The following is a 22909-nucleotide window of genomic DNA, read 5'->3' as shown; positions in this document are numbered from 1 at the left end:
ATATAATACAGAGTTCAGAGACCTTAATGTTGTTAAAGCTAGTTGGAGATACTGTTCTTATTCTAAAAATATAATACTTATGACTTTATGTGTATTACATCTAGAATAATTAAGCTGATCTCATATGAAGCTTTGACACTCTGTCTGCTAACATTGTTAACATAAAATGTTTATAAAAGGGGAACTTTGAGTATTTTCTACTGCGGCAATTTGCCTATGAATTTAGCCTATTTTAAGTGGGAAATTACAGATGTATGCATCAAATGACATGCTACCTTTCCTAGGGCTCATAGGGGTTAATTTCAAGATATGATTATAGAAAAAGAGAGTAAGTAGATATCAAAACAGAAAATCCTCTTTTTGATAGCTGTAAGATTGGAGCACAAAAACAAAAAAATCAAGTAATGAATTTAGATTAATCAGATCAGCAGAGTACTAAACTTAATGATTTAGGGCCAAGATGATTTTTAAAGAGTTTAAAACTAACAGAGACAGCATACCTGTATTCATTTTGACCTTGGAGGGTTTGTTATTAAAATCTTCAGTTTTCCTGTAGAAAGAAAATGATGCATTAATTTGTTCACTAGCATGTGAAGCAAAATATCATGAGAGAGTGTTTTTGTCTTGTTTTTGGTGTACCTGTGAGTTAATAGCACATTACCATTAGTCTTATTTTAAATCAGGGCTTAATAAGGTGGGCGGAAAGTATAACTCTATTCAAGTTAAACTACTATTGGTCTTTGATCATAAACGTAAACTTAGGTTTTTGTTTAATGGTGACCACTGGTAGATAAAAATGGAGAGCAATTTGTATTAAAAATTAAATTTCTTTCACAAACATTTATACTAAGAGTTTTTGTTTTCTAAGCCTGAAAGGGTCATTGGTTGTTAAATGTCTTCTTCCAGAATTTTTAAAGGTAGTCTGGTACTTTGAAGTCATTACCTTACATTATTCAATTGATTGCATTTTTTAATTTATTTTGTTTGAGATCATGACCTTACATTATTTAATTTATTACTGGGTCAGTTTCTTACCAGGGAATATTTAGTGAATTAAGCATATATTTTGAGGAAACAGTCAAGGAAGATGAGATTCACCTATTTTTTCTTCTTAAGACACAGGAAATACAAAACCCATTTATGTTTCAGTATCTCTTGCTGTGGTTCTTCCCAATTTAGTGTTTGCTGTATCACAATTGAGGTTAACTCACTAGAAATGGATGGCGGAATGTTGCTGGCTGTAGAAAAAGTTTTAAGATATTGTGCATTATTTTATGTCATGTGAGATGACCTAGTTCTTTCCCTGACATATTCTTTCAGCCCATTTTTAGAGTTTCTTGCTTCTCCATACACCAAGACCAAAGGGGAAGGACGTGCTATCATAGGAAGCAATTCTTTCAAGAGCGAGCGCTCTGAAAGAGAGGTTTAACCCCTGCCAATCTGCCTTTGCTCCTGAGTTTGATGAACACAAACTTTTCCAGCCCCATATATTCAGTTTCCATGTATGTCAGCACTCTCCCATCTGATCATTTAAAGTACTTATTTATACATTATGGACAAATGGGGAGAAGGGTGATACTTAGCAGTCTGTCATGATCTATCAAGAAAGACTTTTGATAAATACATTTTCCCTCAGTCACTACAGAGTGCACTGAATGAGTTCCCTGTATTTCTTGTCTCTGACAGAGTTCTTGCCCTCTCTTCCTTTCTGACCGTTTCTCCTCTCCTCATGTGGTTGGCTCTATTCATCAGCCATCATTTTCTTGCAATATGGCCTTTGAAGTTCATCTCTTCCGGAAAGCCTGGTTTTGTTCATCACTATTGTGAAATTATAATGACAAAATCAAAATGCAAACACCAGCCAGGTACAATGATACCTATCCTCTCTCCCAGGACTCAGGGAAAGATGGTGACATATAATAGCCTAAAAAAAAAACCACACTTAAATGATAGGAGACTTAATTATGAACCAAGAGGAAAAAGATTTCCCTTTTTTTTTTTTTTTTTTTAAGAGAGAGAGAATGAGAGCACGAGCTGGGGAGAGAGAGAGAGAGGCAGAGGGAGAGAAAGAGAGATACTTAAGCAGGCTCCACACTCAGTGCCGAGCCCGATGCAAGGCTCGATCCCGCGACCCCGGGATCATGACCTGAGCCGAAATCAAGAGTCAGAGGCTCAAGTGACTGAGCCACCCAGGTGCCCCCAAAAAGGATTTCTTTTTAATGACTAGATTAAATTCCTAATACCTTGGTACTTAATAAATACTAAAGCAGCAAAACATATAGAATGGATAAAACCACAAGTCATGATATTCACCCCAATTTTATTTTGTAGAGCTATAAACTGAAAACAATACAGATGATATCCTTGTTATGTAGTTTTTGTATCAGCTGATTGTGCTGAGTGTCCTATTCTTGCCTGGAGCTGCCGTGTCCAATTCCATGTTACTAAATATTACAGTGAATTTTACAGTAAAATTTCACAGGCCAATTGACTTTAAAAAGCGAATGAAGGAAACTACACTCTGATGAATTTTATCTCTTATCTGTCAGTGCATACAAACAACAGGAATATATATATATTATATACACATATATATATATATATATATTTTTTTTTTTTTCCCTCCCGCCTCCTTCAGAATACACAGAAAACTGTGGCCCTTTGTGAAGCACGCTACTCGGTAGCCTCAACATGGCCTGTGTTGAAGAGATGCCAGATAAGAAGTCAGGGAGAAAGGCAGTGGTCAGTGAGGGAGCCTTGAGAAAGCTCCATCAAACATACTTATTTTAATCTCTCGGTAGCAAAACTCTTACTATGTTAACCTTAAATGGATAAAATAAATGGAAAAAGAAAGCCTCAGGGGATGGCTGTGACCAAGTCAGAGGCAACTGCTAAAACAAGAAGGGATAAACAGTCTCCAGAAAATGAGGACTGTAAAGGACATTTCCCAAATTGTACTTTATCACTTTTTTTCAGAATACTTTATGTCAAAAACTGTCCTAAGTTTTTATTTATTATTTTTTTAATTGTTTAACATTTATGTATATTTGAGAGACAGAGAGAGACAGAGCATGAGCAGAGGCAGGGCAGAGAGAGAGGGAGACACAGAATCTGAACCTGAGCTGTCAGCACAGTGCCAGACGCGGGGCTCGAACCTACGAGCCGTGAGATCATGACCTGAGCTGAAGTCCGAAACTTAACTGACTGAGCCACCCAGGTGCCCCTATCCTAAGGTTTTAAACTGAATGACAAAGATTAGTGTTTGCCCTGGAACAATACTGACTGGTAAAGAAAACAAACACAGGAAGGTTGATTCTCAGAATACAAAAGCTGCCAATATAAAATAATAATGTTTTTACTCTGGGCTAGAGAACTAATTGTCAACATTTGTTGTTTGAATTCAAACACAGATATTTACAAAATATCTGCCACTCAAGAAGTAAAATAGGATAATTGGGGAACAAAGAAAGGCGCCACAAATCCTTGAGTGTTTCATCTTTAAAGTGATGTATCCTGTTGCTTATAAATGGAATTTTCTGAGGTTTTTAAGCTTCTCATTGTTTTATATGTCAAAATGTAAAATGACTAACTTCTTAATCAGGCAAGATATTTTCCAAGTTGTGAAAAGAAGAGTCACAGGTGATTGAGCTTTCTAGAAGAACCTGAAACCGAAAGGCTTCTTGGATGACTAATAAAAATGCATGATTCAATTTCCATTATTTGTACTAAACCCATTAACAAATCCACAACTGAGAACTCTCTTTAGACAATTGAAACTAAAGCAAATCTAATCTTTTTTGTTCTGTTCTGGAAAAGTGTCTTTGATTGTATTTACAGAACAAGCATAGATTATTCTGGAAAGCATCAAATTCCTGGAGTGTTTGCAAGGTACTAGAAGAGACAGTATTTCAAGTTTTCTCCTAAGCTGGAATTGAACCAGGGCCAAAATGGTGAAAACTGATGATAAAATGCAGACTACCTTGAACCTCAGCAAATAACCCACAGAGCAAAGAACTCTCTGTGCATTAGTGTCAAAATGATTTTCAGCGGCTGGTGAGGAGCTGTATTTACTTAAGTTCAGTTCTTGCCAACGTTTTATGTAAAAAGCAACTTTATATGTATACGAATTTGTATATAGCAATCTACTTGTTTTGGTGCGGGTCGCAGCAGCCTTCTTTCCCAAAATGCATATGACAATGGATTGGGTTTGTTGTTCATGCATGGGCAATAACATGATGGATGGGGAGAGTGGAGCAAGCTGAGGGCAAATTACAGGCTGGTACGACCCCCCCTGCCCAGGTGGAATATGTGTGATATTCCCCAGATACTCCTGGCTACCCTAAAAACAAAGGACAGTGGTGTAAGTGCTTGTCGTGGCAGTATAGTAAACTGAGGCAAATGAAATATTAAATCCCCTTACTGCCTACATCCCACTGACAAGTCCTTGAGACCAGCAGAGCTATCTCCCTCTAGGAGCTCAGCTGCCTCAAGGATGACACTTTGCTGGGGGCAAAAGAGAACTTTAGCTTAATGTTATTCTAACCCCAAGGATCCTGTAAGTCAACTTCCTTTATCTCATTTGGACCCAGATACATACTGGCATTCATACTCCAAGCTTATTGCCCAGGGATATAAAGGGCCTCATGACTAAGATGGTATTCAATGGTAATAAATGGCGTTTCCCTAGCAACAGCTAGTCCCTCAAGGTCCTGGAAACCTTGCTTCCACAATACCTTAGAGACTTACTCTATCCCTGACCCCTTCCCAACCTGAAGGGATATAATGAGTTACTCCACAAGACCCCAGAATAGCTCTTTCTGCCCATGTGTCCTGTCCCTGTGCTTTAATAAAATCACCTTTTTGCACCAAAGACATCTTCAAGAATTCTTTCTTGGCCGTTGGCTCCAGATTCCAAGAAACTCACCCCCCCTCGCCCCCGTCAAACCTCATCAATGACTTTTTGTTTGTAATATTTTAATTCTGTTTGAATTTCTCTTGATGATCTATCACCCATTTTTTTCTTATGGATCAGAGCAGTCTTATTGCCAACAGGAATATGACAATAGACTGGTTAATTTAACTTTTGAATGAGGGTCCTAAGAAGATGTTTGGTTGTTCATGCATAGGCACCAACTTGACTTTGTGTTCATAATCTTCTAATTCTCCTTGAATTCACTTGCTTACCAGGCATCCCATTCTGAAAAAAGCAGAGGCAAAATCCTGTCCTCAAGTTTGCCCAAGAATTCTGTGTAATTCATTTTATTTTTGTAGACTCAAATTTAAGCACCAAGACCATCTATGAAACTATAGGACTAAATTTTAGTCTAGCTAATTATTTAAAAGTGAGAAGTTATTTAAAAGATTTTCCATAGAATAATTTTAATCCAATAATTGCTAGGGTTATTTTGAAATTGACCTATTCACAGTTCAGATGTTATTTAGAAGAAAGGAAACACAGTCTAAGTGGTAAGAAAACATTGAGGGATGTTAGATTTTTTAGAGACATGGTTTAAACACAAGAATAAAAATGATGCATGCTGAGGTTATGCACCAGATTTGGACCAGAATTTACTTTGGAATGGATCATGTGTACCATTCTCTGGATAAAGTCTTGAGTGGCCAATGCATATTTGTCTCTCTCTTTCTTTTCCTGGCAGTGGTAGGGTTAGAAGTATTTTTTTAAAGTTTTTAATTAATGAATGAATTTATTCTTGAGAGAGTGAGTGAAAGTGCAAGTGGGAAAGGGGCAGAGAGAAGGAGAGATAGAATCTGGAGCAGGTTCTTCACTGTCAGCACAAAGCCTGATGCAGGGCTCCAACTGACCAACTGTGAGATCATGACCCAACCGCAGATCAAAAGTGGGATGCTTAACTGACTGAGCCACCCAGGTGACCCCCCCTTTTTTTAAAGGGATTACAAGTAGTCTTTTAAAAATCTTTTTAAATGTTTGTTTATTTTTGAGAGAGAGACAGAGACAGAAACAGAGACAGAGCGCAAGCAGGGGAGGGACGGAGAAAGGAGACACAGAATCTGAAGCAGGCTTCAGGCTCTGAGCTATTAGCACAGTTCCTGACACAGGGCTGGAACTCATGAACCACGACATGATGACCTGAGCTGAAGTCAGATGCTTAACTGACTGAGCCATCCAGGCGCCCCAGGATTAGAAGTATTGTTAAGTGCCAAATGATTTTACTTTTCAGTTACAATCAAATGACTTAATTTAGGTTGATTATATTTATCTTTTCTGTCAGTGTGCTATTTTACAAATTTCACAGGAAATACCTCAGGTAGATTCTTTTGTCCTTTACAGTCCCTGAATTTAGAAGCATAAGAATCCACCTCAACCCTTTTTCTGAATGGTTTCCCTGAATTGACAGCTGGTATAGGACACTGACTCAGAGACTCCTTGGATGTTACAGTTAATAGTAAGGACATGGTTGTCCATGCTCCGCCTTCAAGGACTAAAAATTCCTCCCAACATTCCCAGCTAATGGTACCTGAAGATTGGTTCTTATTATTCAAAAGCCAAATTATCCAAAGTATTTATACATGAATGCTGGGGTCAGAACACATTCAACATCATTTCTAGGAATAAAGAGAGATCATTACCATAAATAGTGAAGAACAATGAACATGAGGTCATTGATTATTTTTATAAGAATATGAAAAATATTTTTAAACCAAATTTAATAAAAACATTCTTTCATATCAAATATCCTGATACCTGGAAAAATTTCCTGAAGAAGAATAGCATGTTTAAAATGGAAATTAGTAATTTTCCTTTTGAATCTTTACAAAGCCAGCTAGTCAAAATTTGTAACAGATTTTTCCTGAAGACTATACTGGTTAGAAGAAGTCAATCATTTGGTAAGTAATTTTCTTTCTGAAGCTATTCCAGAGCCTCAATGCCTGTGAATCACTCTCTTCTTTAATTGTAAAAGAATGCTGACTTCTTTTCACATTACATGGTCATGTGATTTAATGTAAAAATATTTATTTGTAAGTATTTACAAATATTTAATTTAAATATATTACTCTGTATCCTACCTTCATTGTATCTTTTTTTTTTTAAATGTTTTATTTATTTCTAGGAGAGAGAGAGAGAGACAGCTTGAGCAGGGGAGGGTCAGAGAGAGAGGGAGTCACAGAGTGAAACAGGCTCCAGGCTCTGAGCTGGCAGTCAGCACAGAGCCTGATGCGGGGCTCGAACCCACGAACCGCGAGATCATGACCTAAGTGAAAGTCGGACGCTTAACCGACTAAGCCACCCAGGCGCCCCATTCATTGTATCTTTAACTTTTATATTGAGGATGGTAATAGGATACATCTAAATACTTAAAAATGAATACTTGTTTTTTCTAAAACAAAGTACTAGAAAAATTCCATTGCCTTCTATTATGTAAATCTAAAGCCGAATGGGTTCCTAATGAAGAAAAACACAGATTTCTAATGGGGATCTGATGAGTCAGGCACATTATCAAAGAGACAAGTGAGGAATTAATAGAATAAGGGAACACATTTTACAGGTGAACTGGGTAGTGTTGGAAGGAAAACTTACGGAGTCAGGCAGACCTAGATTCAAAATCCAACTCTACCTGTTTCCAACCATCTAAACAATTTATACTAATGTTGTTATCTCTTTCAACAGCAGCAGGATCAAACCTGTCCCCTCCACCTTGGCAGTAAACCATCCCCAAATTGGCATCATTCTCATTCATCAATGTTTCAGGTAGTTTGAGGCATACCTTTTATCTTTCATTGAGTCTTGACAAAATGATCTAGACTTCCCTGGAAATATATAGGACATTATTTTATTGCTTTAAATTGAAGTGAGATGGGGTGCCTGGTGGCTCGGTTGGTTAAGCATTCAACTCTTCATTTTGGCTCAAGTCATGATCTCAGGGTTTGTGAGACTGAGCCCTGAGTAGGGCTTCATGCTGTCAGCATGGTGCCTGATTGGAATTCTCCCTCTCTCACTCTGTCTCTCTCTGCCCCTCCCCTGCTCCTCCTCATTCATGTGTATGCATGCATGCATACACACTCTCTCTCAAAATAAATAAACATTAAAAAGTGAGCATCTATGTTTTATTAGATTGATTTGTGTGTCTTTTCCCATCTCCTAATTATTCCATCCCAAATTTAGCAGTTGAAAAAGAATTCTGCTTTCTAGGCACCTTTTCTTTCTTCTTAAACAGAGCTGTCAAACTGAGATTTTCTTTTCTCTACATTGCAGTCCGCAAGAGGAAATAGGCCTACAGAAATAGTTATATCAAACACTTGTCTCCTAGCCCAGCTAAGTTATTGCTAGTGAACGTAAGGGAGATTGACACTTAAAAGTTGTGACAATTAGCTTTTTATAAATCCTTTTCCCATTACCTTTGACAGTTTATAGCCCAAGGGTGACAGTCAAAAGAAAGAGATGTCCATAATATGTCACACAAATAATTGTGTGACAATTTGCTGTGGTAACATCCTGATGACAGCCATTTCTACTTAGTTCCCTGAGTTAAAGTATCCCTCCTTCATTCCACCATTGTACAGACTACCATAAATTTTTATTTTGAGCAGCAAATCTTTTATCTTTTGAAAGAATCATTTATTTCTTTTCTAATTTGGAAGAAGTAAAACTGTCTCCATTTGTGGATAACATATTATATAGAGAAACCCTAAAAATTCTACCAAATTCCACCAAATATTAGAACTAATAAACAAATTTAGTAAGGTTTCAGGATTCAAAATCAATATGGAAAATTAGTGTATTTCCATACACTAATAATGAAATATCAGAAAGAAAAATTAAGAAGATGCATAACAGTGTTAAAAGAAAAACTACCTAGGAATAAATGTAACCAAAGAAGTGAAAAATCTGTATACTGGAAACTATAAGACATTGATAAAATTAATGGGAGAACACACAAATAAATGGAAAGATATACTATACTCATGGATTGGGAAGAATTAATATTAAAATGTCCATACTACCTAAGACAATCTACAGGTTCAATGCAGCAATCTTTATCAAATTCCAATCACACTTTTCACAGAAATGGAACAAAAAAAATCCCTAAATTTGTGTGGAACCCAAAAGACCTCAAAATAGTCTTGAAAAAGAAGAGCAAAGTGGGAGGCATTATACTTGCTGGTTTCAACTAGTAATCAAAACAGTATGGTATTGGCATAAAAACAGACACATAGATCAGGAGAACAGAATAGAGAAGCTAGGAATAAACCTATTTGTATGTGGTCAAATAATTTGACAAAGGAGCCAAGAAACTAAATGGAGAAAGGATAATCTCTTCAATAAATAGTTGGGAAAACCTGAACAGCTAAGTGCAAAGGAAGAAACTGGAACCCTGTCTCACACCATACACAAAAGTCAACTCAAAATTGATTAAAGACTTGAACATAAGACCTGAACCATAACAATCCTAGAAAAAAATAGGGGGTAAGCTACTTGACATTGGACTTAGTGATGAGCTTTTGGATTTGACAATAAAAACAGGGAAATAAAAGCAAAAATAAACGAGTGGACGTACATCAAAGTAAAAACTTCTGCACAATGGGGTGCCCAGCTGCATCAGTTGGAAGAGCATGAAACTTTTGATCTCAGGGTTGTGACTTTGAGCCCTATGCTGGGTGTAGAGATTACTTAAAAAACAAATAAACGTTTAAAAAATACAAACAAAAACTTCTATTCAGCAAAGGAAACCAATAATAGAAAAAGGCATCCTATAGAATGGTAGAAAACATTTGCATATCATGTTTCTGACAGGGGATTAATACCTGAAATATGTAAAGAATTCATACAACTGAATTGCAAAACAAACAGAGCCCCCCTAAATCAAACAACAACAACAACAACAAAATTTGATTAAAAAGTGAGCAGAGGAAATGAATAGACATTTTCCTAAAGAAGACAAACAAATGGCCAACAGGTACATGAAAAGTTTTTCAATATCACTAATCATCAGGGAAATGTAGATCAAAACCAAGACGTAACTCCTCATGCTTGTCAGAGTGGCTATCATCAAGAAGACAAGAGCTGACAAGTGCTAGTGAGGAAGTGGAGAAGAGGGTGCCCTCGGGCACTATTGGTGGGAATGAACTGGTGCAACCACTATGGAAAACAGTATGAAGCTTCCTCAAAAACTTAAAAATAGACCTACCATAAGATCCAGCAATCCTTCTTGGGGTATATATCCAAAGAAAATGAATATAGGATATTGGAGGGGTATTGGCACTGCTATTGCAGCATTATTCACAATAGCCAAGATATGGAAGCAGTCTAAGTGTCCATCAGCTGACGAATTTATAAAGAAGATGTGATATATAACACACACACACACACACACACACACACACACACACACACACTGGAATATTACTGAGTCACGAGAAAGAAGAAAATCCTGCTACTTGAGACAACATGGATGGACCTTGAGGGCATTATGCTAAGTGAAATAAGACAGAGAAAGACAAGTATTGCATGGTATAACTTATATGTGCAATCTATAAAAGAAAAAAAATTGAACTCACAAAAACAGAGTATAAAATAGTTTCCAGGGGCTGGAGGATGGGAAAGATAAGAAATCAGTAAAAGTTATAAGATGGATAGGATCTGAGGATATCATGTAAAACGTATTGTATACCTAGAGTTTGCTAAGCGAGTAGAATCCAAGTGTTCTCACCAAAAATAAAAGGGTGTGTGTGTGTACATATGTGAAGTGATGGATGTGTTAACTAGATGGTGGGAATCCCTTTACAATGTATTAGATTACCATGATGTACACTTTAAGTATCTTAGAATTTTATATGTCAATTATACCTCCAATAAAGTTGAAATGAAAAAAAAGCTAATAAACACTTTTGTGCCATGTAAAAGAAATAAAATAATAAGAACTGTTAAAAAATTTTGAGCTTTGTTGAATAAGTTTACCCCTACTTTCAATTTTCAAAACTTTCATTTTAATTTTTATATATTGATATCACAATCTGATAGAAAGAAAACTCTAATCTAGTTTTGCATGTATCACACTTAGAATTTAATGGATGCAAACATTAAATGCTGTGGGAGGAGAAGAGAAGTATCATTTTATGTGTGTTTTATTTTTTAAATCCCTACTTTGGAAAAGGATCTTAGATCAGTCTACTCAGGTTTGAGATTAGGCATTTCAGGTTCGGATCGAATACCCTCAAAAGTACTCAGAAGTGGCTTAGCTCCCCTGACTTTAAGCAAAGAACATGTATCTCCCTTTAAGGTGTCTTAAAATGTCAGTCGAAATCAAGATAATTCCCTTCAATACATTACAATTATTTACAATACATTACGTTAAGCATAGTTCTTAAGTGCTGAATCATATGTGGCAGGATTTAAAGGAAAGAATGAAATATCATGAGAAGGCTAAACTGATTGATGAATAAATAAGGGCTTTTGGCAGAAGGCTGTATACTTAATTTTCTAATACTAATATGAAAATAATGGCTGTTTATATGAGGAATCTTTCTGCCCAACTCCTGCAGTAATCCAAATGGAAAGCTTTATTTAGCTAAATCCCAGACTAATAGCTATAGATGGCTGTATTTTCAGAAAACCTCAGAATCTTAAGTTAGTAAGTATGTTTATTCTAATATATTTCCATGGCAATGTTATTTTATGAAATGACTACAGTTAAGCAATTCTACTTATTGTTAATTGATTGTGAAAAAAGTTTTATGTTTCTTCTGATTAAACACACGTGCTTCCTGAAATACCTGAAATACTGCTTCTATAACTTAGCGATGTCAAAGTACACTTCAACCCTATTATTGAGAATATACTGCCAGTAGTATTATAAACCTGTGTTTGTATGTGTCTCAGATATCACATGGTGAAACTCTATTTGCTATGTGAAATTTGGAAAAAAATCTTGGGGCGGGGTGGTAGAAATTTGCTTCAATTTATTCTTTAAAAACCCATGGAAGAACATAATGGGCCAGTGGAGGAAAATATGGCAAAGCTTGAATTTATTAAAATTGGAAATTTCTGGAATTTTTTTCAACAGTGAAGTTTATGACATTATTCATTTGGATCTAGTGAAAATAGGTAATAAAGATAGCTATCTTTTATTGTTAAGATTATTTATTTTTGATAAAAGAAATGTATTATCATCATCATCATCATTTTCATACTGCTATTTCTTTGTAGCACAAGAATGGCTTGCTAGATTTTGGCAAGAAATTTGGCAAAATTCTTCATGACGCTTCTGGGGCCCTGTAATTTGGCTACCCTAATCACTTTATCTGAAGTAAGTCTAAGGGATTTACCAGACTCTGAACTAAGGGTGACATAGTTGTTGAAAAATATAATTAAATCAATATATTAAGTGAATAGTGGTTATTTTATAAATCAAGAAGGATGTGTTCCCACTTTTATGGCCATGTTAGGACCTCATTACCTTGATTTAAAAATGCCCTCTTTTTGTGTTTGTCCATGGACTAGCCTGTCACGGATGTGAGTGTGTAAGCAGGTTTTAGAGGCTGTCACTGACTGCCAAAGGAAGGCTAGAGGACCACGGAGTGGTTTGGTAGAAACAACATAGTGAGCTACCAGGTGAGTGTTAGCAGCGGTAAGAAAAATTATTGGCATATCCATTATTTTTGTTGTTGGTGCTGTTTTTGTTTCTTTCATCTCAGGGAAATCATCTCAGTGGCTTCAGGGTCAACGTTCTCAAATAACCCACATTTATGCTGTGCATTGATGGGAAGACAGCTGCATAACAGTTCCAGCTAGGAGTTTTAGTATTCCCTTAAGATGTACCTGAATTTAAGAAACATGATATCCAAATTGCTGCGTTTTTAACAATCTGGTTTATAACTCCCATCATGTAACAGGGGTTTCATGTATCAACAGGGGTTGATAACTATTGCCCTTCTGTTCAGCAAAATGCCTACCCAAATGACCTCACTTATAGTTCTTACCCAACTCTCATGGTCCCAGCATTCTTTCTTCTTTATACCTAATATAGTCCTTCATACCCGGCAACTATTTAAAGCTAAAACTTTCACTCAATCTACCTAAAATAGGCAAAGAAAACAAAATACAAATTTATACTTAAATTATACATTGGAGAACGCTGAAACTTATTTCAACTAAGATTTTGTTATTTTATAATATCCTTACTTATTTGACCCGGTAGCTAAATCCCAAAATGGTTGGAATGTTCTTTAAGATGATTGTCAGGTATATTTCAACATATGTAGTTAAATCTTACTTGATCTACTCTTTATCAGTCTCCCTCCTCCCCCATCTATGGAAACAAGTGCTCTACTTTTCCTGTCTACCCTGGACCTCCACTGCTCTTTGAAAAGTAGAAAAGATTTCATCTTGACTTCCCAACTGTGTGAGGACATAAACTCTTTCAGGGCAGGCTGGTTTCACCTCCAGGCAAAGCAATGGCATGGAGACTTGAATGTAAAGACCCAGGCTGGGCTTTCTGTTCACATGGACTCCACTGTTCTACTTCAGGTTCACAGGTGGAGGCTGTGACTGTGTGGACATCCCCATGACAAAAATCTGATACTCACTGACTTCAGTATCATTTCTTCTTTTTTAATGAGGAGCAAAAGTATTGCCTCATTTCTGTCACAGCACTTGGGTAATGGAAATCTAGAAACTGAGTTGTGACTGTGTGCCATCATACTGATTCCATCCAATGTATTTGAGGAGAGGGATCACTTTTCTATAGTACATAGAAAATTTCTAGTGTGAACTCGTTGGGATGTTTGCTGTCTGCCCTTCCTGTGTCAGAGTTGAGGATAAGAAAATGTAGGTCATCATATTGCAATATATCAATATATCAACATATAAATGTATTATACACCTTAAACTCATACAATGTTATAGGTCAGTTATATCTTGATTTTTAAAAAGTAGCTCCTATTGGGAGGGAGCAAAAACTAATGGATAGGCTCAAAGTTAGTAACTTTCTTGTAGGAGTGGCAACTTCAGAAATATACATGTACAGATGTATATCTGTACTTGTTGATGTACTTACATCAACAGATGGTAAGTGGCAAAATCAGGATTCACCAACCCAGATTTTAGGGAACTTTCAGGTACTTGCTTTTAACATTCCCTTATATTCTAAAGTGGGTATCAAACTCAAGTCTTATGTGTGAATGTGTGCTTGGGCAAACCACTGCACTCCTTTGGGCGTAAACTTTTTCATTTATCAAATGAAAGACTTGTTTTAAAATTCGAAAGCACATAAGGACCTTTTATGGTCTGAAATTTTTCTCAATCCAAGAAGGGTATATTTGGTTGATGAATATTGAGCTTTCACATACAAACCAATATTCTTATCAATAAGATTATGTATGATACTAAGCAAAATCTAATTGGAATCTAATATATTAAAAAAAATTTTTTTTAATGTTTATTTATTTTTAGAGAGAGACAGAGTATGAGTAGGGGAGGGCCAACGAGGGAAGGAGAAACAAAATCCAAAGCAAGCCCCAAGCTGTGAGCTGTTAGCACGGAGCCAGATGTGGGGTTCGAACCCACAGACCACAAGATCATGACCTGAGCCAAAGTGAAAAGCTCAGCTAACTAAGCCACCCAGGAGCCCCAGAGGTCAATATTTTAATGACCATTATATATTAAAATATATTATATATATTATCTCTATATTAAAAGAGACTTTTGAAGAACCATATTTCTTTTTTTCTTTTTAGTTTATTTATTTATTTTGAGAGAGAAAGAGAGTATGTGAGCAGGGGAGGGCAGAGAGAGACAGAGAGAGAGAAAGAGAGAGAGAGAGAGAGGGAGCACCCCAAGGAGGCTCTGCACCATCAGCACAGAGCCTGTTGTGGGACTCAAAGTCACGAACTGTGGGCTCACAACCTGAGTGGAAATCAAGAGTCAGACGCTCAACCAACTGAGCTGCCCAGGTGCCCCAAAGATCTGTATTTCTAATAGGATCAGAATGAGATGGACATGTGTTAATACAAGTCAAAGTCATTATCCAAATCTGTCTCTCAGCTGCCTAGGTTACATACCTCCAGAAACAAGATCTATGGGATTCTCTCTATATAACATTATTGTCTTGCCATATTAACTCGAAAGCTCTTTAACTGAGATGATCAACTTTAGGATTTCATTCTGCCTAAAATCATATCCATTTTATAAATCTATACCAAAACAATTTGTATAAAAGTAATGCAAAGTAAACTTCAATCAATAAATTAACATCACTTTTGTAAAGTCTTTTCTCACCATGGGTGGTGTGGTGTTGGTAGGGACATTGGACGTGACAAGAATCATTGATTATTTTGTTTTCTATTAGAGTTCGCAGGAGAGAAATTGTTTAAAGTAGATAAGTGGCGAATACAGGTTCACATTCCAAATGTTACATTCTTTTTTTGCAGATCTCGTATTTCAAAGAGTAAAGTCTATTGACCTTTGAAGAGACAAAAGGCTGAGAGATCTTAAGCACATTGTGTTCCAAACCAATAATTTCATTACATTTTCTTTCTGGCTGAATCAATCCTGTCATCACTTGCTAAATTGCCATAGCACGGGAAGTACTATGACATTTGAAGTTATTTTTCATGTGGATGATTACTGCCCTATGCTTTGGTTACTATTGGAAAAATTAGGTATTAGACCCACAAACAAATTGCCAAAGTCTTATGAGGCACAAAAATTTCAGTCAGCCTGTTTCCCTTTTCAGTAGTTTTGGAATTAGAATGTTTACCTGATGTGATTTAATATGCTTGGCTATTTGTAAAACTACTACGTGATGAAGGTATCATTAATTTGAAGTGATTGAGAAAGACCATCTGAAATAGGGAGAAGAGTGAATTGTGGAATGGTTGTGAAGAAACAATTTATTTTCCTTTAAAAATATAGCTTAACTCTAGGTCCAGGAAAGAATATCCATACTGGGTCCTTTAGGCTCTTATTTTTAAAAAATGTTTATTTATTTATTTTGAGAGAGAGAGACCAGAGTGAGTGGTGGGTGGGGGGCAGAAAAAGAGGGAGTAAGAGAAAAAGAGAGAGAAAGAATCCCAAGCAGTCTCCATGCTGTCAGTGCAGAGCCCAACGTGGGGTTCAATCTCATGAATTGTGAAATCATGACCTGGGCTGAGATCAAGAGTCAGATACTCAACTGACTGATCTATCCAGGTGCCCCTTTAGGGTCTTGTTTTAATGAACACATAAGAATGATTTGTATACACAATGTCAATTCACATGTAGCAAATGTTGCAAAAAAGGTTTATGTAGCATAAGGATTTATGCTAGCATTTGGTTGAAGATCCTGGCTTTTAGGGACACCTGGATGGCTCAGTCGGTTAAGTGTCTGATTCTTGGTTTTGGCTCGGGTGGTGATCTCACGGTTTGTGAGTCTGAGCCCCCCATCAGGCTCTGTGCTGACATTGTGGAGCCTGCTTGGGATTCAATCTCTCTCTCTCTCTCTCTCTCTCTCTGTCCCTCCTGTACTTTCTCTTAAAATAAATAAACTTTTTAAAAAGAACCTAACTTTTAATGTCATCAAAGGCAAATGACAGCCTAGATAGAACCTCATTCAATTATCCCAATTTCTAAATTGTACATTTAAGGTACAATTCAAATATACTTCATATTTATTCCTCATTTCATGCTGGGTTTATGATATTCCACCCTCCCCTCGACACCCCATTTCTATCATTCCCTAACACAAGGAATGGAACCAACTATTCTTTATTTAATTCATTAATTCATTAATAAAAAAATTTGGGAGCCAGTCACTGTATAAGTAGAACTTGGTGTTTACCCTTGTCATTTCGTTCTCCTTTAACTCTGTATTTTGTGAAGTAAAACAAGATACATTCAGCTCTAGAAAGGACAACATATGTCTTTTGAAGCCTCATGATTCATTTGGCCAAGAGATTTGTGTGTGAGACGATAAGCATTTTTAGGTTTTTGGATTTTATACAGGCCAAATACAGGTTAAGCACAGTCTCAGTTTAACACCCAGAGTAGGGGAGATGGGAGCACATGACGAGCTAATGGTGATACAGACTAATATTATTGCTTCATGTCCCCATGGCACCAGTGAGCCTTCAGTGGATGATCTTCCCATAGTAAATATGTAGGGGCAGCTTGGCAGATAAAAGTGGGAGAAAAAGCAACACACACGCACAGGTGCACACACACACACACACACACACACACACACACACACACACACAGAGTTTTCCCTGCCCAATTGTCTCACACGCCACTTGTTTCCAGGTATACTTTTATCCTCATGGTTCAGTGTATGACTACCTCAAAAATGGCAGATGTTAAAGCTTCAAAGAAATAACCGTATCCGTTTTGGTCAGATTTATTATCTAGTAAGACAAAGACTACCTTTGTTTTAGCAAAAGTCTTTAGGAATACATGCAATGAAATTAATAACTTTCACAATACAGAATATATTCATTACTCAGGTACTTAAAGTTTAGTATTACATATTCTATAAGTAGACACTAATAGTGGGGCTTTTCTCAGCTTTTTCTCTGCCATCCCTTCCACCCCTAAAGATATCTGGGAGGCCGTATTTCCTCAGTAAACATACATAGAATGAAGATATCCTCATTGTGGGCATGAAGGAATGATTGCCATCATAAAGCAGTTTGTCAGGGACAGAGGCTGTGCAAAGAAGTTTGACAACTGCCCTCACTTGCCCATTACAGTCCCTGCCTTCATTTTCACTAGATTATCTATGACCTTTCTTATCTGAATGTCATGGTGTCTCTCCTGGGCTATGTTACTTCACGACTATGTTACTATGTTACTTCACGACTCTTTGAATGATTAAGAGGTTATCAGGCTAACAAATCCACACTCATCCCTGAAAATCACTGGCAAATGTTGAGGTTGGTTGAACCTGTTTTGGCGGTTGGCAGGATGGTTTTGTTTGAAATATGAAGTATATTTAAGAAGTCATTTGGAAGGCTGAGTATCAATACTAGTAATGAATATGCTATGCTTGCCACACTGATGTAACCAATAACAAATCACCAATTTATACCATGCATTTTAAACGAAGGCATCTTCACTGTCTGATCCCTAAACAGTAACATGACCTATCGTTTTGTTTTTCCAAGAGAAGAAGACTAATAACTACGTATTTTGGAAAAATCCTCAGTATATATGCTGTTTATATCTATCTTACTACGCCTTATCCCAGCCAAAACGGATCAACAAAAACAAGCAATATCTCACCTCTGTTATCTTTTAATTGTTTGTAACATAACATTACAGAGATTGATTCTAACAATGGACAATGCTTGTTGTTACTTTGGGGGGGGGGCATGTCTCAAGGATACATAACTGGATAAATTGTGATTCTCGTTCATGATAAAGCTTTATCATAGGTCCATGTGTCTCTCTTTCCATGTCTTCTTTCCTTACCCCGGAATACCTATACACCCGCTGTCTAAAGTAAAAGATAGACTTGGATAGGCACCTGCATCTAACCAGATGGCCTGGGCCACTATTTCATCTTTCATTTCCCCATACCTCCAGCAGCTGTCATTCTGAATTCCATGTGGGTCATTCTCTTGCTTTCCTTTTTATTAGTTTCCTTGAATGTATGTATCCTCTCTTCATTTAGTTGTTTTTATCTTTATAATGATGTCATCATGCTGGATATAATTGCATTGCTAAGACTCATCCTTATTCTTGCCTGTTCCTGTAGTGTGCTCATTTTGCCTCCTGTATAATATTCTATTGTATGAATACACCAGTTTGCACATTTACTTTCTTGTTCGTGGACATTTAGGTTGCTCCTAGATTTTTGTTATTTAGCTATTTTGAATCATAGTGCTGCTATGAATGTTTATGTACATGTTTCTTATTGCTTTGCTTTTTAATTGCTTGCCAGAGAACTTAAATGGTAATAATAACTTTTAAGTGCTTTCTGTGTGCCAGGAGCTATTCTAAGTGTATTTACATATATATTAATTCACTTGAGGCTCACAACAACCAAATGAGGAAAATACTATTGTTATTTTACTAGTAGAAAAAAACGAAAATTCAGAGAAGTTAAGAAACTTGTACAAGGTCACACAGCAATTAAGTAGCAGAGTCAAGCTTGGAAATCCAAGCAGTTTGGCTTCAGATTTTCTGTTCTCAAACACTGCACTATAATGTGTTTCTTAGATCTAAGAACCTGAAGGATTACAACAGTTACTAAATATATAACTTAAGTATTGACCAAGATTTCAGTCTAGGTCTGCCGTAATTTGGATTGATCAATGTGTAGCATAACCTGTAATAAGCAATACTGAAGATGCTCATGCATATTGTAACTACCCTAAAACATATTGCATGTAAACTTCCTTATATTTTTTTTTATCATAGGCATAAGATTCTTCGTGAAACTGTTTCAAGGAGAGGACCACTGTTTTTATTTTTTAAGTAATCTCTACATCCAAATGGGGGCTCAAACTCACCACCCCAAGATCAACAGTCATACACTCTTGAGCTGTACACTCTTGAGCCAGCCCCTAGGATATTTGCTGCTGCAGATACACCTCCACACTAGTGGTGGTGCTTCCCTGAGGCATTTTCCGCAGACATCTCCGAGCACATCACTTCAGATCAAAATCCTACCATGCTCCAGAACTATCTTCATTCCCCTTTAAGGAATGCCGGCCTTTTCTATGCCTTTGTGCTAAGGGCACAGTCTGGCCCCTGGGTGGCTCTCACATGCTCAGATAATGAGTTTAAGGCAGAGGTGACTTGGATTCTCAATTTTCAGAGGAAGAGATGGTCTTAGATCAAGAGCAAAAATGCCATCAGTCAGTAAAGCAGCACCCGCAAAAGTGTATGGAAGTTGTGGCAAACATCAATCATGTCATTCCTAAGGTTTGTATTTGTTACTACATTACAACCCATAATCAAAACATTTAGTCCAGAAACTCTATTGTCATAGCTCCACGTAAAATATAAAGACAGGAAGCACAGACGGCATTTGTTTGTTTTGCAAGCACCAAAGCCATCATCAGGGCCACCCTTTGTGGCTCCATTAATTTCTTGTTCATCCTGATTCTGAAGGTTTAGTCTCAAGAGGAAGAAGAGTGAGCCATCAGATGGATGAGTCATCTTTTCGTTATAATCACAGGAACATTCAAAAATGAAATCATTTTATTCAGCTGAACGAACCTTATAAAAAGTAAATTACTTCATATACATTTGGCAAAAGACTCGTTAGCTATTTTGAGCTCTTCCTGGAATTATCTTGCCCATTCTTTCCACCCTCCATGACTCCCACTTCCAGCTCTCTCCTTGCCCAGTGCTTTCCTGGCCGTGTTAATAAAAAAGAAAGGAGGAAGAAACATGTGGTTTTGACAACCTTCAAATCATTAAGGCAAGTGGGGAGGAGGCCCCACAACCAGTCATCTTTGAAAAGTGAGCATCTTTCAAAGATACAAATATTTTCAAGACATTTTAATATTATCTTTATCATTGCTTTTACATACTCTCTTTTCAAATCTGAATTAGAACATTATTTCTGGATTTCCCCTCTTTAGCTATGTCTGTATTGGCTTCCATGTGTGTGTAAATGTATACATCTCTCCCTTTTCTCTCTCTCCAGGCAGATTTTCCAATATATATCAACACTTAAAAGTCAAAGCTGATTACATCTATACTTGAATTCCTCTTCTATCATTTGTGAAAAAAATTTCAATTCAGTTCTTGTGAACCAAAGAGCTCTCCAGCACTTTTTTCAATGTTTATTTTTAAAAAGGACACTAAATTGACAATAAGGGAGCTTACATTTTGTTAAAACTAAAGGGGAGATTTCAAAGAAAAACTAATGTTTAGTATTAGGGTCAGGATAATTACTAGTGACTTTTTTTTCTCCAACGTTCTGTTTGTGATGCATTTTTGTTACTTTAAAATACAGTGAAAACAAGCTTACAAGTAAATTGCAACATACCCACACACCTGCATTTAAGAGAAGATAGCCCTGTACACGGCAGAAAAATTGACCCACTATTCCCTAACGTAAACATTCATGCTCCCTTTAATATCTTGGATTACCTTATTGAAGCTTGTTTGCAAAGTTTACCTCAAGCTCTCTATCGCACCTCCCCTCCCTCCCCCCTCACAGCTCAATCACCAACATCTCTGCCTGTATTTCTAGAGCCTTACCAAATGAGCCATTCATCTGACACTGAAATATAAACTCACGCAGCATTCTGATGTGATTGCCTTTTCATTTAACTTTTTTTAGCATTTTAAATTTATTTTTAAAATTTCCATCCAAGTTAGCATATACGTTTTATTTGACTTTTTATATGCATTGCCTTTCTAGCTACATGTTAAGTACCTTGAGGGGAGAGGCAAAGTCACCGAAAGCTTTTGGCCTCAGTTTCCTCATCTATACAATGAGTGGGACTAGACCTCTCTCTTTATCAACTCCAGCATGCTGTGATTCTTGTCCCCAGGACTGAAAGTCACCATTATGTTTTGTTCTCTTTGCTTCCCCAGAACTCTCGCTAGCCCTGAGATCCTAAAACCCAAATTAGAAACCATAGGGGAATCCCTCAGGCTTGTGGAGGCACTAACATTCCTCATCCGGGCTTGTCACACAGTAGCCTATTAGTGGCCCAAAGGTATTAAGTGTTCAAACTCATTACTTCTGTCATTTCTTTGTTAAATAGGCAAGCAGGAAATTTTCTATTGCTGATGGACTGTGTCTGAGTATTTATTTATTTATTTATTTATTTATTTTTAGATCAAAAATAGATTTAGATCTATATTTACCCCCAATTTTCAAGATGGATTGGAGGTGCTTTCCCCCTGTATTTACCACTTAAGTTCTTTCCCACAGCATGGCACAATGCCTTTATTTGTATTATGCCTGTCAGTGTCCAGCACCGAACTGTTTTGTGTTTTTGTCTTTGTGTTCTGTGCGAGATATACAGCTGCTTTCCACAGCCCCCCTTTTTGCAGGTTAGGAACTTGAGTTATGTTTTAGCAGTGGCTGTTAGTGGCAGAAGTGAGCACTGGCCAGCCTGCTGCCCACACTTTTTGGGGAGGCCAGGGGATATGCTGCCAGTGGAGATGTGCGTAGACCATGCCGCTAGGTGGGGCATAGAGAAACCAAGTTCTTTGGGTGAATGTTGATAGGCCTTCAAGAGACACAAGACCGAGTCATAGCTCCATTAGCAAACTGCAAATCAGAATGTCCAAACATGGTAAGGATCCTACTAATTGGATAGTTGGAATTATGTTAAATCCGATTTAATACCTTCTACAAGTAAGAGCGAATTGCATAACTGATCCAGACAACTTTTTAGCACAGGTATTTCATTTCTCAAGTTCTACTAGAGAAGTTTGTATTAAGTTCTAGGTCTCACCCGTGTTTCAGTTCACACTCTATGGCATCACTCAAGTGAGTTCTAAGGGACAAAGCAAAAAACAAAAAACACCCTACAGAAATTGCAGAACAGGGGAAGCATGTCTTTGGTGGCCTCCCATACCCTTTCCATGTTTCTCCCTCCCATCATCTCTTTGCATTATTTTTTTCAGCACAATTAGATCTACACTCTGGAACACTTCTTGCTGTCTCTCATCTTATGTGTTTATTATCTCTTTCCCACCATAAGAAAGTAGGCAAAATCCTCAAAGTGATTTGGGGTTTAGGTGACCATACTTAAGGCAGTCACAGAGTAAGATATGAATATGCTTGAAGGAGGGGCTATGTAACCTAAATTAGAGCTATTTGAAGATTCCTAAATTCCTCTCTCAAGTCCTGACCTGTCCTCTAAATGCCAGACTTGGAATGTGAACGGCCTCTCTACTATGTCCACTTGGATGTGGCCAGTGTCCACCGGAGGCCCATCAGTCACCCTGACCCCAACACCCTACTCCCTCCTCTCTTACCCT

The 22909-nt window shown here is 37.2% G+C and overlaps 1 protein-coding gene across 3 annotated transcripts in view; it reads right to left on the bottom strand.

Moving 5' to 3' along the window:
- The window catches only part of SORBS2 (sorbin and SH3 domain containing 2), a 184981-nt gene that overhangs the window by 101405 nt on the left and 60667 nt on the right, over nt 1–22909 (bottom strand). For all 3 annotated transcript variants that reach the window (XM_039241200.1, XM_039241202.1, XM_039241203.1), the window contains one exon: nt 501–550. In XM_039241200.1, the coding sequence (XP_039097131.1) occupies nt 501–510 (10 nt within the window). In that variant the 5' untranslated portion in view covers nt 511–550. The remainder of the gene's footprint in view (nt 1–500; nt 551–22909) is intronic.

The sequence above is a fragment of the Hyaena hyaena genome, unplaced genomic scaffold, assembly GCF_003009895.1.
Source record: "Hyaena hyaena isolate Hyena2069 unplaced genomic scaffold, ASM300989v1 scaffold_190, whole genome shotgun sequence".
Classification (NCBI taxonomy): Eukaryota; Metazoa; Chordata; class Mammalia; order Carnivora; family Hyaenidae; genus Hyaena; species Hyaena hyaena.
The sequence above is the reverse complement of the archived record's forward strand: the minus strand, read 5'-3'. Positions and strand labels throughout refer to the sequence as shown.